Source organism: Symphalangus syndactylus, chromosome 10 (assembly GCF_028878055.3).
Source record: "Symphalangus syndactylus isolate Jambi chromosome 10, NHGRI_mSymSyn1-v2.1_pri, whole genome shotgun sequence".
In the NCBI taxonomy this organism is placed as follows: domain Eukaryota; kingdom Metazoa; phylum Chordata; class Mammalia; order Primates; family Hylobatidae; genus Symphalangus; species Symphalangus syndactylus.
Genome location: NC_072432.2, coordinates 17384385 through 17404093, shown reverse-complemented (window position 1 = coordinate 17404093; position 19709 = coordinate 17384385). Strand labels below are relative to the sequence as shown.

The 19709-nt window shown below is 39.2% G+C and overlaps 1 protein-coding gene across 5 annotated transcripts in view; it reads left to right on the top strand.

Moving 5' to 3' along the window:
- Window positions 1–19709, top strand: part of UPF2 (UPF2 regulator of nonsense mediated mRNA decay) — a 122202-nt gene that overhangs the window by 60509 nt on the left and 41984 nt on the right. For all 5 annotated transcript variants that reach the window (XM_055296509.2, XM_063610071.1, XM_055296508.2 and 2 more), the window contains 3 exons: window positions 2336–2444; window positions 13901–14014; window positions 17237–17353. In XM_055296509.2, coding sequence (XP_055152484.1) covers window positions 2336–2444; window positions 13901–14014; window positions 17237–17353 — 340 coding nt within the window. The remainder of the gene's footprint in view (window positions 1–2335; window positions 2445–13900; window positions 14015–17236; window positions 17354–19709) is intronic.

Here is a 19709-nt window from a genome sequence, read left to right as displayed (position 1 = left end):
TTCTTTATTTCAATTTTTTTTTTTAATCTTTTTGAGACAAAGTCTCGCTCTGTGGCCCAGACTGGAGTGCGGTGGCATGGACTTGGCTCACTGCATCCTCCACCTCCCAGGCCCGAGTAGCTGGGATTACAGGCAGGCGCGACTGCACCCAGCTAAATTTTGTATTTTTAGTAGAGATGGGGGTTTCACCATGTTGGCCAGGCTGGTCTTGAACTCTTGACCTCAGGTGATCCGCCTGCCTCAGCCTCCCAAAGTGCTGGGATTACTGGCCACCATGCCCAGCCTAACCATACCTTTCAAATTTATTTCCATCCTTCTTTTTTCACTGTGTCCCTTTAGCTAAGGGTTAATGTATCCATCTGGGGAGCTTTCCAGATCGAATTATGCGGTTTTTTTCCTGATGATCAAACATTTTCATATATTATTGTATGGTACAGTGATGTACTCAGCAATAATCTTTTTTTGAGATGGAGTTTCGCTCTTGTTGCCCAGGCTTGATTGCAATGGTGCGATCTCGGCTCACTACAACCTCTGCCTCCTGGGTTCAAGTAATTCTCCTGCCTCAGTCTCCCGAGTAGCTGGGATTACAGGCACCTGCCACCACACCCGGCTAATTTTTATATTTTTAGTAGAGATGGGGTTTCACCATATTGGCCAGGCTGGTCTCAAACTCCTGGCCTCAGGTGATCTGCCTGCCTCAGCCTCCCGAAGTGCTGGGATTACAGGCGTGAGCCACCGTGCCCAGCCTCCACTCAGCAATAATTAAGACTTGTATGATTATTTGTTTCTGTTCTAATTGGTTTCAAGCTGTCATAATTTTTAAGCTCTTGTAATTTTATAGTTTTTAGTTTCCTGTCTCACTGTCACTCCATTATTTCCTGCTGTCAGTTCATCTGCTTTTATCAGTTCCTCACTACTTCTAATCTTCAGAGTCTGATCTGCTGAGTGTTGAATCATTGAGTAATCAGGTTTTACAAAATAATATCTATGGCAGAAATGGAAAATAAATTTTAGCTTGTGTGTTGATTCCAACTAGTAGTGGCCACCTGGAGTGCTGTGCTAAGCAGGATTCTGGAGCATCATTCCTGTGTAATGGGAAAGAGTGCTCTGACAATGGAAGAGGGTGGCAGTGTGAGTGCCACATATTTGCCATTTACTGTCCAAATTAAGATCCTGAATGACGCCGGGCGCGGTGGCTCACGCTTGTAATCCCAGCACTTTGGGAGGCCGAGGCGGGCAGATCACGAGGTCAGGAGATCAAGACCGCGGTGAAACCCCGTCTCTACTGAAAATACAAAAAATTAGCCGGGCGTGGTGGCGGGCGCCTGTAGTCCCAGCTACTCGGAGAGGCTGAGCCAGGAGAATGGCGTGAACCCGGGAGGCGGAGCTTGCAGTGAGCCGAGATTGTGCCACTGCACTCCAGCCTGGGCGACAGAGCGAGACTGTCTCAAAAAAAAAAAAAAAAAGATCCTGAATGACGATCTGAGTGGGTTCTGTAATGAGTGAAATACATAAATTAGTATTTAGATTTTGTAATATTGTTTTGCCTTCATAGAGGCTTTTTCACTTTTTGAGTACCATTCATTCATTCATTCATTTATTTGATGGAGTCTTGCTCTGTCACCCACGCTGGAGTGCAGTGGCGTGATCTGGGCTCACTGCAACTTCCGCCTCCCAGGTTCAAGCAATTCTCCTGCCTCAGCCTCCCGAGTAGCTATGACTACAGGCGCGTGCCACCATACCTGGCTAATTTTTTAATTTTTAGTAGAGACGGGGTTTCACCATGTTAGCCAGGATAGTCTCGATCTCCTTACCTCATGATCTGCCTGCCTCGGCCTCCCAAAGTGCCGGGATTACAGGCGTAAGCTACCGCGCCCAGCCTATTGATTACCTTTTTACTTTAGACCTTGAGGTTTCCAAATAACTTACCCTGAGATAAATGAAGGAAATGGCTTTAAAGGATTTTGTCTTGCCCTAAAGAAGTTACCTTCAGATTTGTAAATATGCAGTTACTCAGTAATTATGTGATTAAAAATTTAAGTCGTGTCAAAACATACTTTTTTTGTGCGTGGTGTTTCATATTTTATCAAAATTACATAATAAAATTACAGATGTGCGATAAATTCATGGAATGGAAAATGCCAGAATATTAATAAAATTTTAGAAGGCTTATTGAATTTTCAAACACTTCTTTATGATGGCAATAAATAGGCATGTCTGTATGATTATGAGTTTTAAGATCATTTAATGTGTGAATACATCTGAAAAAGTTTAAATTTTAAAATTATTTTTGATATGTCTTTCCTTTGACACATATCACATATAACTTTTGCAGGTTGGATTTGCTACCATTTTATGCAAGATTGGTTGCTACATTGCATCCCTGCATGTCTGATGTAGCAGAGGATCTTTGTTCCATGCTGAGGGGGGATTTCAGATTTCATGTATGTATTTAAGCATTTATTTTGTAATATATGTATTCTTAAACGCTGAGTGAGGATTCTTTAAGAATGTAATTGTTGGTAAGCATATTCTTGAAATTTGATAGTGGTGTAACAGTTTAGAATTTACAGCATTCTAAATTTTTGAAATGTGATTTACTTAACGAAGCTTGAAATTGATCAGTGATATTCCGGTTGGGAGGTGAGCTGTTGCTGCTACCTTGTTCCCCCATTTCAGGAACAGCACTTTTTGCTTTTCTAAGGTAGAAATGATTCTCCAAGGTCAAGACAGCCAGAGCCTTCACTGTTGTATCCAAAAGAAACATCATTGGCCGCCATGAGTCAGGGTGTGGTGCCGCATAGAATATGCTTCTTTAGGTGCTTTGGTCCAAATGTGTGGCGTCTGCAAGTTTCCATCAATACTCTGATACTAGCGAGTGCTGCCATAGCCTGTGTTTCTTTGATTTTGCCTTAAGAAATTTTACCTTGGATCATGGTGAGTTTTTGAAAGGTCACCCTGGGAAATAACAGGGGCCTGTTACCAGATGGCTTCCCTTCCTCTCTAACCCTAGAAGTATGAACAAACTATTTGTTAGTGGTTTTCCCAACGCATGTTACCCATTTATTTCACGGAGGTGCTTCTGCTTCAAATACAGGCTTGATAGTGGGGAAATGATACCACCAGAGGTGACTAAAAGTGGACATTGTTAGACTGTGAAAAAACATGAAATTCAGTTGTTGTTAGCCAATGGAAAAGTGGTGTTTACAAAACTTCGCTTTATCATAAGTTGCTCAGAATGCAAATAAAAATGGGAAATGTCCGCACATGCTTTCTCTCACTCACTGTGCACCAGTCAGTAGTATTGCCAAGCTCTCGGAAGAGCAGACACAATTCCGAGGTCAGGAACTCACGATGTAGGTGAGGACACAAGGTTTAAATAAAAATTAATCCTCAAATGTAATAGCTGTAAGGAATTGCATGCTGAATTGCCAAGTGAATTATTGGAGAGTGAGTGCTTTGAGTGCGAAGGAAAGAGAGAGTCTCTTGCAGAGGAGAATGGTCTGTAAGCACTTCTTGTTATTATGAGATTTGTGGTTAAGATTTTTCTGGGCCAACTTTTGCTAAAGTGTTTTTCAGATTTTCATAGGTAGTAGCACGTAAGGGAAGGTTTCTATGTTTAGAGAGGTTGGAAACACTGAACTTAATAAAGTTAAATGGTTTTGTTTTGTTTTGTTGTAAGAATTCTCAAAGCATTAATATGGTAATGTGCTCTGTGAATCTCCTGGAGGGGCATGAATATGGAACCCCTCAAAGAACACACTTTGATAAATGCTGCTAGTTCAGAGACAGATACATCAGAAGCCGTGATATTCTTGTTGATATGTTTAATCCCGTTGTACAAAGAAGGAACTGTTTTACTAGTGGACAGTATGAGTTATTATATTGGTTATATGCCTATACCCCTCAGTCAATCCCCAAATTAAAACACAAGTTGCTGGACCGAGCATAATTAGCGCTTTTGATGAAAAACTTAAATTAAGAAAATTCTGTCTATATGTACTCTCTCATTTGAAAATGGGGGTGAGAGTTGGGGAATTGGCGTTTTTATTGTACTGTTGCAGTGCCTCATTACAAGGGAAGAATATCAGAACTCCAGGAGCACACTTTGGGAACCAGTGCTCTCGGAGGAGAGAAGAAAGAGCACTCTACATACTTGATCACCTTCTACTTCCTCCAGGATCTATAGACTTTGCCAGTGATTTTCTGTTAGGCAGAAGCATGTTCACCACTCACATCCTTAAATCAAAGTGACAGCAACAAACACCTTTTCTCAGCATCCCCCGCCCCTCCCCCCACCACAACTATTTCATTTCCTTCTTATTGAAATGTTTACAGTATACTTGTCTCTGTTTCTCCTGATATTTACTCTTTGATTCACCATCATAGCAGCACCCTGGCAGAGACCAGTGTTTTTCCAGTTGCCTGTTAGTTGGTGTCTCTGCAGACTCTCAACTGCCGGACTCTCCGGTTTTTTAGGAAGCCTGCCTCTGGCTCCACCACGTGCTAGCATCGTAACTTTGGCCAACTTACTCAAGTGTTCTAAACCTTGGTTTCCATGTCTACCAACTGGGGTTATTAATTGCATCTTTTAAAATAGGATTGTTCTTAAGGATTAAATGAAATAATGCACATGTAGCTCCTCACATAGCACCTGCACATAAATATTATTTTAATAATAATTATACCTTCTATACCACCATTCTCTCCTGGTTCTTACTTGTGTTACTATTCTTAATCTCCTCCACCTTTTTTCCTAGCTGAGTTTCTTTGTTGGGATTGGCTCAGCTTTCTTCCTTCAGCCTCCTTTTTAATGGGATGCATTTACCTGGCCTTTAAGTCACATCTATTTCTCAACAACCCCAAATATACATATCCTGCCAGAATCTCTCTTACATTACTTAGAAAGTTTTCATGTACTTTGAGCTAAATTGGTCCCCAAACCAAATTCATTATTTTCTTCTTAAAAATGTCTTTTACTTCCTTGAATCTGCTTCTGTATTTCCCATGTAAATTTACAACGTATTTTGTCCAATTACTGAGATAAATACCTCTACTTTTGCACCTAGACATTTAGGAGCCATTGTTTACTAAATTCATTTGATGCTATCTTCTAAAACAACTAAAATCTAGCATCTCCTCTTCATACCTCCTGCCATTGTCTTTCATTTCCATACCTGGAGTTATGATAGTAGATTTTTAACGAGCTTTTCCTGTCTCTGTCTTCTACCTAGATCCAGTATATTTCTGCAGTCTGATATGTCTTTTCCCCTAAGAACCTCGGCTGAGAAATAAAGCAGGTTAACAAAGCCGTATGAAATGTCACTGGCAGTTAAGGAAATTCTAGTTGAAACAATGGGTTTGCTAATTTAACTGACGATTAGAAAAGGTAATAGAAATGAGAACCAACATTCTCAGATACTTCAGGTGAGAATCTGGTGAAGCTCTTTGGCACTAGATTTCAAGAGCCCTAGAGGCATTCACACACTGGACACCTATGAGGACATGTCCTAAGTAAACAAATCTATGTACCAAAAAAGCGTGATTCACAGTATGACTCTAATAGGGAAAACTGATTATCTGAAAGCCCAACAGTGGATTAATAAAATGGCCATCTAATCACAATGCTGAAATGATGGCGAGCCGTTAGAATTGATGTCTACAAAAACGTTTTTAGGGCCGGGCGCGGTGGCCCACACCTGTAATCCAGCATTTTGGGAGGCCGAGGCGGGCGGACCACCTGAGGTTGGGAGTTCGAGACCAGCCTGACCAATATGGATAAACTCCGTCTCCCTAAAAAAAAAAAAAAAAAATACAAAATTAGCCGGGCGTGGTGGCACATGCCTGTAATCCCAGCTACTCAGGAGGCTGAGGCAGGAGAATCACTTGAACCCGGGAGGTGGAGGTTGCAGTGAGCTGAGATTGCACCACTGCACTCCAGCCTGGGCAACAAGAGTGAAATTCCATCTCAAAAAACAACAACAATAACAACAAAGTTTTTATATCAGAAAGTGCTTTTTTTCAAAAGCAAGATATAAAATCTTACATATAATAAATGAACACTTAAAATGCTTAGAAAGTAGAAAAGAGAAAACAATTACATATCAGTATGTTAATGTAGCAGTCTTTGGATGGTAGGAACATGAGGAATTCTTTTCCGTTCTAATTTTCTGTGTTCTCTAAAGTTTCAGTATGGCCTACTTCTTTAGTGAGGAAGGGGACAACTTTTTGTTTTGTTTTGTTTTAAGAGATGGTATCTTACTCTGTCACCCAAGGTGGAGTGCAGTGGCATGATCATAGCTCAGTGCAGCCTCAAACTTCTGGACTCATGCGATCCTCCTGTTTCAGCCTCCCAAGTAACTAGGACTACAGGCACATGCCAACACGCCTGACTGGGGAGACAACTTTTATTTAACATAAGCAAATTACAGTCATTGACATTTTAAATATTAATCATCTTCCAGCTTTTTGATTACGTTTCTTTATTTGTTAAAATAAGTTGACTACATACCCCCACTATAGGTATATTTATTTCAAAATTATATACCTTGGCAGTTGTACCAAATATTTTTGTGCATTATAAACCATACAAAAACAAATAGAAATGTGTGAGATAAAATATATAAATAGAATTTTCAATTTCCCCTCCCTACTCCAAGTAGGTAAATAGTCTTATGCACTCTACTTTGGAGATCACTGCTTCACAAAAGTTTTTAAAGAGTTTAAAAACTCTTTAAATCCAGCAGCACATCAAAAAGCTTATCCACCATGATCAAGTGGGCTTCATCCCTGGGATGCAAGGCTGGTTCAACATATGCAAATCAATAAACGTAATCCATCATATAAACAGAACCAAAGATAAAAACCACATGATTATCTCAATAGATGCAGAAAAGGCCTTTGACAAAATTCAACGCCCTTCATGCTCAAAACTCTCAATAAATTAGGTATTGATGAGATGTATCTCAAAATAGTAAGACCTATTTATGACAGACCCACAGCCAATATCATACTGAATGGGCAAAAACTGGAAGCATTCCCTTTGAAAACGGGCACAAGACAGGGATGCCCTCTCTCACCACTCCTATTCAACATAGTGTTGGAAGTTCTGGCCAGGGCAATCAGGCAGGAGAAAGAAATAAAGGGTATTCAGTTAGAAAAAGAGGAAGTCAAATTGTCCCTGTTTGCAGATGACATGATTGTATATTTAGAAAACCCCATCGTCTCAGCCCAAAATGTCCTTAAGCTGATAAGCAACTTAGCAAAGTCTCAGGATACAAAATCAATGTGCAGAAATCACAAGCATTCCTATACACCAATAACAAACAGAGAGGCAAATCATGAGTGAACTCCCATTCACGATTGCTTCAAAGAGAATAAAATACCTAGGAATCCAACTTACAAGGGACGTGAAGGACCTCTTCAAGGAGAACTACAAACCACTGCTCAACGAAATAAAAGAGGACACAAACAAATGGAAGAACATTCCATGCTCATGGATAGGAAGAATCAATATCATGAAAATGGCCATACTGCCCAAGGTAATTTATAGATTCAATGCCATCCCCATCAAACTACCAATGACTTTCTTCACAGAATTGGGAAAAACTACTTGATATGGAACCAAAAAAGAGCCCGCATTGCCAAGACAATCCTAAGCAAAAAGAATAAAGCTGGAGGCATCGTGCAACCAGACTTCAAACTATACTACAAGGCTACAGTAACCAAAACAGCATAGTACTAGTACCAAAACAGAGATATAGACCAATGGAACAGAACAGAGCCCTCAGAAATAATACCACACATCTACAACCATCTGATCTTTGACAAACCTGACAAAAACAAGAAATGGGGAAAGGATTCTCTGTTTAATAAATAGTGCTGGGAAGACTGGCTAACCATATGTAGAAAGCTGAAACTGGATCCCTTCCTTACACCTTACACAAAAATTAATTCAAGATGGATTAAAGACTTAAATGTTAGACCTAAAACCATAAAAACCTTAGAAGAAAACCTAGACAGTACCATTCAGGACACAGGCATGGACAAGGACTTCATGACTAAAACACCAAAAGCAATGGCAACAAAAGCTAAAATTGACATATGGAATCTAATTAAACTAAAGAGCTTCTGCACAGCAAAAGAAACTACCATCAGAGTGAACAGGCAACCTACAGAATGGGAGAAAATTTTTGCAATCTACCCATCTAACAAAGGGCTAATATCCAGAATCTACAAAGAACTTAAACAAATTTACAAGAAAAAATCAAAGAACCCCGTCAAAAATTGGGCAAAGGATATGAACAGACACTTCTCAAAAGAAGACATTTATGCAGCCAACAGACACATGAAAAAATGCTCATCATCACTGGCCATCAGAGAAATGCAAGTCAAAACCACAATGAGATACCATCTCACACCAGTTAGAATGGCCATCATTAAAAAGTCAGGAAACAACAGGTGCTGGAGAGGATGTGGAGAAATAGGAACACTTTTACACTGTTGGTGGGACTGTAAACTAGTTCAACCATTGTGGAAGACAGTGTGGCAATTCCTCAAGGATCTAGAACTAGAAATACCATTTGACCGAGCCATCCCATTACTGGATACATACCCAAAGGATTATAAATCATGCTGTTATAAAGATACACGCACACGTATGCTTATTGTGGCAGTATTCACAAAAGCGAAGACTTGGAACCAACCCAAATGCCCATCAGTGATAGACTGGATTAAGAAAATGTGGCACATATTCGCCATGGAATACTATGCAGCCATAAAAAAGGATGAGTTCGTATCCTTTGTAGGGACATGGATGAAGCTGGAAACCATCATTCTGAGCAAACTATCGCAAGGACAGAAAACCAAGCAGTGCACGTTCTCACTCATAGGTGGGAATTGAACAATGAGAACACTTGGACACAGGGAGGGGAACATCACACACCGGGGCCTGTTGTGGGGTGGAGGGAGGTGGGAGGGATAGCATATCCCTAATGTAGGAGATATACCTAATGTAAATGATGAGTTAACGGGTGCAGCACACCAACATGGCACATGTATACATATGTAACAAACCTGCACATTGTGCACATGCACCCCAGAACTTAAAGTATAATAATAAAAAAGACAGTTTTATGTCAAGGCAAATTTACCTATTTATAGAGTCAGTACTGATTTTATGTTTAGCCTACAGTAGGTTTTCAGAAAAGTTTGATGAATGAATAAACTTCATGTAAAACAAAGTGAGCAAATTATGGAGGATAGAAAATCTCTATTTGGGTGAATATCTATTTGGCCCTTCTAGAGGGGCCAGCTTGACTAGAACAGAGGGTTCTTTCTGTAGGAAAGTGGTAAATGATAGGCGTTAGGAAATCCTTACAGTTCATGTGTGTTGACATATCTGAAGAGTGTTTTTTTGTTTTTGTTTTTGTTTTTTTTTTTTTGAGACGGAGTCTTGCTCTGTTACCTGGGGTGGAGTGTAGTGGCCTGATCTTGGCTCACTGTAACCTTAGCCTTCTGGGTTCAAATGATTCTCCTGCCTCAGCTTCCCAAGTAACTGGGACTACAGGCACAGGCCACTATACCTGGCCAATTTTTGTACTTTTAGCAGAGGCGGGGTTTTACCATGTTGACCAGGCTGATCTCAAACTCCTGACCTTAAGTGATCTACCTGCCTTGGACTCCCAAAGTGCTGGGATTATAGGCATGAGCCACTGTGCCCAGCCTGAAGAGTTTTAATTAGTGTATACGAACTTTGTTATTCAATTAATCTAAATTTTAGTTGTCTTTAGCAGAGTTGCAAGCCACATTTTTGCTATGGATGATTGATTATATAAGTAAAATCTTACAAGAGGCATTGCTGAACTACAAATATATAGAAAATGTTACATTGTGAATTCATCCAGAAGTGTTTTGACATATTTTTGATCGTAAGGTTTTAAGAAATGAGAGTGAAGACAAGGCGCGGTGGCTCACGCCTATAATCCCAGCACTTTGGGTGGCCGAGGCGGGTGGATCACCTGAGGTCAGGAGTTCGGCCAGCCTGACCAATATGGAGAAACCCCATCTCGACTAAAAATACAAAGTTAGCCAGACATGGTGGCACATGCCTTTAATCCCAGCTACTTGGGAGGCTGAAGCAGGAGAATCACTTGAACCCTGGAGGCGGAGGTTATGGTGAGCCGAGATTGCGCCATTGCACTCCAGCCTGGGCAATAAGAGCAAAACTCTGTCTCAAAAAAAAAAAAAAAGAAAGAAATGAGTGTGAAAAATGTTGAATGAGGAATGAGAGTGTTAGCCATTTTTATAAGTTACAACCTTTTAAAAAGCCTTCAGTTTTCTCATCTGAAAATGAGGGAGTGAGATCATTGATTTATAACACTTCATTTAAATATTGTATAATTTTGTCATTTTTATTAGATCTAACCTCCTTAACCATTATAATATTTCAGAATAATTAGAATTAATGTAAATATATGATGTGGATGATACAGCATGTTAACATGTTTTGAAAACTAGAATGCTTAGTAATGCTTAAAATGGTGTGATATTCCATAGCAGATGATGAAGAGGATATGCATCCTTGAGTTCGAGTCTCACTCTGTCACACAGGCTGGAGTGTGGTGGCATGATCTCAGCTCCCTGCAACCTCCCCCTCCCAGGTTCAAGCAATTCTTGTGCCTCAGCCTCCCGAGTACCTGGGATTACAGGCACGTGCCACCATGCCTGGCTAATTTTTGTAGTTTTAGTAGAGACAGGGTTTCACCATGTTGGCCAGGCTGGTGTCAAACTCCTCACCTCAAGTGAGCCACCATGCCCGGCCAGTTTTAGTGTGTAGTTTTTGATGTGCTTTCTTATGTGTTTTCCCAAACAAAGACACAAGATCAGTGTAATTTAGAAAACGTTTGAAGTAAAAAAAAGGAAAGAAAAATCCGAGTTTCATTACTTAATAGCAAACTCTCAACATTTTGGTGGTTTTTTTTTAGTTTTATTTTTACCTTTTTTTCTCTATAGTTTTTCATGAATGAATTATATTTTATGTATAATTTTCTGTTATTTCTCGGAAGCATTTTACCCTGTCATTAAAATATTCCTTAAACATCATTTTAAAAGTTGTATAATCTTCTTTTGTCCTGTACATTAATTGCTTAGTACCAAGTGAAGTGTAGTCACTACCATCATCATCATTATCCTTACTTTACCAAGTGGGCAGACAGGCTCAGGGAGTTTATATGACTTGCTCAAGATAATATATCCCATAAAGTGATCTTAAGAGGACAGACATTCTAACTCTAGAACTTTTGCTCTTTCATGTCACTGCAATATGTATATTAAGCTTTAGCTTTTCAGTTATTTTCCAGCAAACATTTATTTAGTGCCCATGTATTAGAGATACAAATATACAAGGAAGGATAAAATTAGTGATAGGTAATATTTATTGAACCCTTACTGGTCCAAAGCACTGTTTTATGTGCTTTACAAGTATTATCTTATTTAAGACTCACAACCCTATTAGGTCCAATTTACAGATAAGGACATTGAGACACAGGTTAAGTAACAGGCAGTAAGTGTAAGTAATAGTGCTAGGATTGAAATCCAGCAAAGCTGGTCCACAGTGCACACTCAATCAATCCTCGAAGCTCAGAAAATAAGGTAAATTAATAAGAGAAGTTTTTTACGTGCATGTATATGAAACACTTATTTGTGAAAGTTTCTTTATGAAGGCTGTACTTCTTTGTAAATTACAAGGCTAATAATAAGCAGTCAAGTTTATTCAGTATCATTTTGTTTAATATTAAAAATGAGACATTCTATTTCATATTTGTCTGTAATTGCAAAACTATTTTGTATACTTAAATGATGTCATTAAAAAAAAAGTTCTGGCTGGGAGCAGTGTCTCACGCCTATAATCCCAGCACTTTTGGAGGCCGAGGTGGGCGGATCACGAGGTCAGGAGTTCGAGACCAGCCTGACCAACATAGTGAAACCCCGTCTCTACTAAAAATACAAAAAATTAGCCAGGCATGGTGGTGGGCGCCTGTAATCCCAGGTACTTGGGAGGCTGAGGCAGGAGAATCACTTGAACCCGAGAGGCAGAGAGGTTGCAGTGATCTGAGATCGCGCCATTGCACTCCAGCCTGAGCAACAGTGTGAGACTCTGTCTCAAAAAAAGAAAAAAAAAAAAGTTCTAGGCTGATTGTGGTGGCTCACGCCTGTAATCCCAGCATTTTGGGAAGCCTAGGTGGATGGATCACTTGAGGCCAGGAGTTTGAGACCAGCCTGGGCAACATTGTGAAACCCCATCTCTACTAAAAATACAAAAATTTAGCCGGGCGTGATGGGACACGCCTGTAATCACAGCTACTCAGGAGCTGAAGCACAAAAATCTCTTTAACCCAGGAGGTGGAGGTCGCGGTGAGCCAAGATTGTGCCACTGCACTTCAGCCTGGGCGACAGAGTGAGACTGTCTCAGAAAACAAGAAAAGAAAGTGCTAAACTAATTCAGGGCACCACATTATGGTCACTGGTGTTAAAATGAAAGTTTTCTAGACTGTAGGTTTGGTTTTCCGATGAAAATGGAATTCTGAGGTTAAATCCAATTACATTTATCTTGATGTGTCTGTTTGCATTGTACTGTTGCAGCAGGATTTTGTTGCATCTGATAATTCTTGAAATTTGTGCCCAACTAGAGGACTTACGTGTGCAAAGGACTTAAACTTTGACATACAACCATGACTGGTGATAAAAAAGAACAGTGATTATATTGGCTCTTTCCTTGTAATGTATTTATAATAAAAGTGCAGCATAGTTTATGATTACAATGCACTAGCCAGCCTTAATACCAGTTTTGCTTAGGTGAGCACTTGGAATTCTTATTTTTAAAGCAGCATTTCCTAAAGTGTGTTCCTTATAGTATTAATTTAATGGGATGTTAACTAATAGCAGTTAACATTTGAAAAAGGAGGTTCGTGTTGCCAAATAAATTTGAAAAACATTGACTTAAAGTTTTCCTTATTTAAGAGCCTCCTTAGGCCTGGTAAAATTCATTTTTTTCTCCAAATTACTTGACCATGGAACTGTTTTGCAGAGCACTTCTTGGGACTGGTGTTATACAGAGCAACTTTTTCTTTAACTTACAATAGTTTGGATATAACAAGAATTTTTTTTTTCTTTTGAGATGGAGTCTTGCTCTTGTCACCCAGGCTGGAGTGCAGTGGCACGATCTTGGCTCACTGCAACCTCCGCCTCCGGGGTTCAAGCAGTTCTCCTGCCTCAGCTTCCCAAGTAGCTGGGATTACAGGCGCTGGCCACCACACCTGGCTAATTTTTGTATTTTTAGTAGAGACAGGGTTTCGCCATCTTGGCCAGGCTGTCTCGGACTCCTGACCTCGTGATCCGCCAGCCTTGGCCTCCCAAAGTGCTGGGATTACAGGCGTGAGCCACCACACCTGGCCTATAGCAAGAAATTTTACCCATATGTATTAAAAATATCTGGAGTGGGCTGGGCACGGTGGCTCACACCTCTAATCCCAGCACTTTGAGAGGCCAAGGTGGGTGGATTACCTGAGGTCAGGAGTTCGGGACCAGCCTGGCCAACATGATGAAATCCCGTCTCTACTAAAAATACAAAAAATTAGCCGGGTGTGGTGGTGGGCATCTGTAATCCCAGCTACTTGGGAGGGTGAAGCAGGAGAATTGCTTGAACCAAGGAGGCAGAGGTTGCAGTGAGCCGAGATTGCGCCATTGCACTCCAGCCTGGGTGACGAGCAAAACTCCGTCTCAAAAAAAAAAAAAAAAAAAAAAAAATCTGGAGTGAATTCGAATGCATTAAAATAATAGTTTTTATCACAGAGATTCAAAATGTTGATTAAGCATTATCTTTTTCTCTCTTAATTTTTAGGTACGGAAAAAAGACCAGATCAATATTGAAACAAAGAATAAAACTGTTCGTTTTATAGGAGAACTAACTAAGTTTAAGATGTTCACCAAAAGTGACACACTACATTGTTTAAAGGTTAGTGCTGAATTAGTTGATTGTTTTTAATTGAAAAGTGTAAAGTTTTAATTATAAATGGTGGATAAAGTGAAATAATTTAATATTTGATTAATCCAAAAGAAGACCAAGAAAGGAAGAAAAAGTAACATTAAACAGGTGTGCAAAATACAAAACAAATAGTAAGATCTTAGATACTTATGCAGTTCTACCAGTAATTACATGAAATCTAAAAAGGGTGAAATACATCAAGTAAAAGCCTTAAAAATATATAACTTGATAAAAACAACTACTAGGAGCTATCTACAACAGAGTTACCCTTAAATATGAAGATGAGAAAAATTAAAAAGGGGGGAAAATATGCTATACAAATACTAATAAAATGAAAGCTGGTTTCTCTGTATTATTGTAGAGGTTAAAAATATTGACTGGTGGTAGTTATCTTACTCTGTCATGTGAATACAAACATTTCTACCTAAATTGGAACATCCCATACGTATGAGTTCCCATCCCTGGAGAGCTGTAGAAATTTTTTCTCAGTTGGCTACCAGTGAGTTCACAGTATTACAAGGGGTAATTAAATTCAAACTGTAACACTTTTGACAAAGGCATGAGGTATTATTAGAAATAAAGGGCTGGGCATGGTGGCTCATGCCTTTAATCCTAGCACTTTGGGAGGCTGAGGCAGGCAGATCACCTGAGATTGGGAGTTCGAGACCAGCCTGACCAACATGGAGAAACCCTGTCTCTACTAAAAATACAAAATTAGCCAGGCGTTGTGCCTGCGCACCTGTAATCCCAGGTACTCGGGAGGCTGAGGGAGGAGAATCACTTGTACCCAGGAGGCAGAGGTTCTGGTGAGCCAAGATCACACCATTGCACTCCAGTCTGGGTAACGAGTGAAAGTCCGTCTCAAAAAAAAAAAAAAAAAAGAAAGAAATAAGGCTGGTTTGTAATGATAAAGAGGTTATTTTAACAGGAAAAGATTACCTTTCTGAATCAGTATGCAACCAATAACATGGCTTCAAAATATGTAAAGCAAAAATGGGCAAGTAACAGAGTAAATATCTTACAATCATAGTGAGAGACTTGAAAACACCTCTCAATAGCTGAAACAACAGGCAGACAGAACAAGTAAGTATATACAGTATTGGAACAACACAGTTACCAATGGTGATCTAATTTATACTATATCCAACAGCAGCAGAATTTACAATGTTTTCAAATGCCTATGGATTATTTACCAAAATCAGTCATAAAGTCTTAGAAAATTTGGAAGATTGAAATTACTCAGATTATGTTTTTTGTCCAAATAGAATTAAAGTAGAAATTAATTAGTAATGGTAATTAATTATATGTGGTAAAGCTGCTGGGGAATAGATGGAATAATTCTTCTGCATTTGAAAGTGATCATTCCATTACTAAGGTTGTTTTTTTCTGTAACAAATTTTTCATCAACTTGATTTCCTTGAGATCTTAATAGATATGTCACATAAAATAGGTCTCATGGATTCAAATACATTTGGAACATCCTGAAGTAAACAAAATTGAACAGTTTTTTTAATGCATGACTTCTTAGAGTGTTTAAAATACTAATAGAGGCCGGGTGTGGTGGCTCACGCCTGTAATCCCAGCACTTGGGGAAGCCGAGGCGGGCGGATCACAAGGTCAGGAGATCGAGACCATCCTGGCTAACACGGTGAAACTCCGTCTCTACTAAAAATACAAAAAATTAGCCGGGAGTGGTGGCAGGTGCCTGTAGTCCCAGCTACTCAGGAGGCTGAGGCAGGAGAATGGCGTGAACCCGGGAGGCGGAGCTTACAGTGAGCGGAGATTGCGCCACTGTACTCCAGCCTGGGCGACAGAGCCATCCTCCGTCTCAAAAATAAGTAAATAAAATAAAATAAAATAAAATACTAATAAGTATTGTAAATATTGAAGGGATAAGTTTCCTAATCCTTCTTAGAGCATCTCTGGAAACTAGTATACTGATAAGTATATTTAGGTAAATTCCAGATAGCATTATAGAAGGGATTATGAAAATGTTCTGAGTGCTGAAATTGAAAGGAATATGCTGTGAATTGTTTAAATGTATTGGTGTATTTCTTTGTACTAATTCTTAAAAATATATATGAAGAATGTACATTTTTTTGGACACAGAACTTTGTTTCCCAGGAATTCATTTTAAGGAAATAATCATAAATATGTCCACAGATTTCTCTACAATGATGTGTGTCCCACCATTTTTATAATACAGGTTGATGAGCATTCCTAATCTGAAGATCCAAAATTTGAAATCCTCCAAAATTCAAAACTTTTTGAGTACCATTATGGCACGTCACCCGACTTCATGTGACAAGTCACAGTCAAAACAGTCAAAACTTTATTTCATATAAAATATATATTGTATAAAGTTACTTTCAAGCTATGTTTATAAGGTTATATGAGACATAAATGAATTTTGTGTGTAGAGAGAGCCCATCCTCAGGCTCTGTCATTATGTATGTGCAAATACTGTATTCCACAATCTCAGAAAATTGGAAATCTGAAACATTTCTGGTCCCAGGCATTTGAGATAAGGGATACTTCACCTGTAGCAAGAAATGGGAGGCAACTGGGGTGATGGATAAGAATCAAGTAAGTTTTAATCTAGTTCATATTATGTGTACTATATACTTTGCAAATCATGCCATAGAAGGACAAAAAAGGACACAAAAAAATTTTCCTAGTAAGCCAGAAAAACCAAGTGATTAAATGATACAATAGAAACCAAGTTCTCAAATGTCTCAATCTGTTTTAGTTTAGAAATATGCATAAATGATTAGGAGGGTAAATACTAAAATGTTCTAGTGATATGTTGTGTCTGTAATTCATATAATGAGCAAATAATACTTTTGTAGTGAGAATTTTGGAAAATAAATACATAGACCAAGACAAAAGGCATTGAGAAAATGTCTGCTGTGTATGTGGCATGTGTGTAAATACAAAACATCTAATAATAAATATAGAAAGGGCTTTGACATTCGTTTCCACATATCTTTCTGTGAAAGACGTCAAATATGTTGAAGTTTTTCAATAAAAATTAATGGCAGAACACAAAAGATGCCCAGCAGTGAACCCAAGTAGACTCACTTCTGTTTTTTACATTTTCCAAGTTGTTACACACATTAGATGTATGACAATTTCTTTTCTACTAGGATTGAAGAGTTGCCTTTGTAGTTTTCATCATTCTTCCTGTTGCAGATGCTTCTGTCAGACTTCTCTCATCACCATATTGAAATGGCATGCACCCTGCTGGAGACATGTGGACGGTTTCTTTTCAGATCTCCAGAATCTCACCTGAGGACCAGTGTACTTTTGGTAAGGGCTTGAGGATCCTGGTAAGAGCTAGAGGTTCTTGATTTACCTGTGCTTCAGAGGTTGAAAATATTGAATATCTTATTCTTTCATACAAATACAAACATTTCTACCTAAACTGGAGCACCCCATACATATGAGTTGCCATCCCTGGAGAGCTGTAGACATTTTTCTCACTTGGCTACCAGCGAGTTCACAGTATTGCAAGGGGTAATTAAGTTCAACCTGTAACACTTTTAACAAATGATGCAGATGAGCAGGCACCCAATACTGTTTTGTTAGAGCCATGTTTATGAATGTTTTTGTTCTGTTATGAATGTTTTGGTGCATCTCAAACCATTATTCATGTGTCATGTAAGCACATAAAATGTAAGCTTAAATATATTTATTTTAAAATTAAGGCCAGGCGCAGTGGCTCACACCTGTATTCCCAGCACTTATAAAATACCAGCCTCGGCAACATAGTGAGACCTCCTCTCTACAAACACATTTTGGAACTAGCCAGGCGTGGTGGCGCTTTCCTGTAGTCCCAGCTACTCAGAAGGCTGAGGCAGGAGGATCTCTGGAACTTGGGAGACCAAGGCTGCAGGAGCCATGATCTCGCCCCTGCACTCCAGCCTGGGCGACAGAATGAGACCCTGTCTCGAATGAATGAATGAATGAATGAACGAATGAGTGAATGAATGAATGAATACTCACAGCTGGATAGGAGGGATGATAAAAAGAAATGAAATATAATTACTAACTTCAAAGTTGTTCACCTCTAATGGGTGAGAGTTAACTACATAATTCTAATACAGTGTTGTAGATGCTGTAATGGAGGGCTGCTGAGGATACTGTGGGCTCATGGTGGAGGTACTTAAACCAGACTGAGAGTAGGAAAGATCTCCCCTAATGGCTTGATAGTATTTATGGAGTGTGAACTCTGTGCTAGACCCTTGGAATATAAAGTTGGAAGAGTTTCTGTCCTTGCGTAGTTTATAGCCTAATAGGACAGTCAGCAAATAAATAGAGAATTGAAATACATTATGGGAAATTTAAAAAAATACATTATGGCAAATGTATAAGCCTAGAGTATTTTGGGTGTAGGTAGAAGAGGCACCTAATTTACTGTATCAGGAAAGGGTTCTTGGAAAAAGCAGTTTTTGTTTTAGAGATCTAAGCTGAGTCTTAAAGGCAGAGAAGAGAAACCAGTTGAATAAAACAGCTGCAGGTAAGACTGGAGAGAAGGGTAGGCACACACTAGTTTATAAGGAGCCCAGAGTGCCATGCTAAGGAGCTTGAGTTTTTTTTCCTGGTGGCAGTGAATAACTGTTGAAGGATTTTAATTAAGCAGGTAGGGTGGATATGATCAGATTCATGTTTTTAGAAAGATTAGTATGGAGGCGATAACTGCTGAAACCAGAGGTAGAAAGAACAGTCAAAAGGCTGTTTCAGAAACCCAGGGGGACAACAATGAAGAAATGAATTGGGGTATGGATGGTTGGGGAGAAGCTGGAGAGTTCTGACTAGCTATATGAAAATTTTTAGGAGTTAAAACTGAGGAGACTTGGTGGTGAGATATAAGGGATGAGAAAGCAGAAAGTACCCTAAGATAAGACTAAAATTCTGCCATGGGCATCTGAGCAGATGATGGTGCCAGTCACAGACATGAGGGAATAAAGGGGAGGGAACAGATGACGAGTTTGGTTTGAAGCACATCAGTGCTTATGGGATCATCTAAAATGTATTCACATTTATTTGAGAAGGCATAACCTTTTAACTGGTTTGCCTTCAAAATTATTCTTGGCTAATGTTAAAATTAGTTTGGGGTATGCTTGAGTGTGTGTGTGGAGGGGAAAGGTTCTAAAGCAGGCCAGCTAACAGGTTGAGACTAATTGAGATTAAAAGCTGGATTATCTGTGTATGAGTGATAAGTTAAATGATGCATTCTATTTTGTCCAAAGAACTTATAGGGTGTGGTCATTAAATCTCTAGCTCTTTTAAATGTGGGAGTGTTTTCTTGTCTGTTTGGAAGACTGAATATGTAACAGGCATTCACTAATTATAATACAGAGATGCATCAGTATAGGAGCTTAGCTACAGTCAGTGTACTATAGAAATCCTAGGAGACGAGAAACAGTTTTGAAACTTGGTGTACCCACAGTTGAACTTATAAATAGCAAAACTTTCTCCTAGTATATGATGATTTTGCACAGATAGAAAAGCAGTCCATAGGAAAGAGTGAATATGTTTTTAAAAATTCATTCATTTATTCATGCGTTAAATATGAATTGCATGTCTGTCGGGCACTGTTTTAGGTGCTACGTGTGTGACAGTGAAAAAGATACAGCCCCCGCCCACCTTGAGCTCACGTACA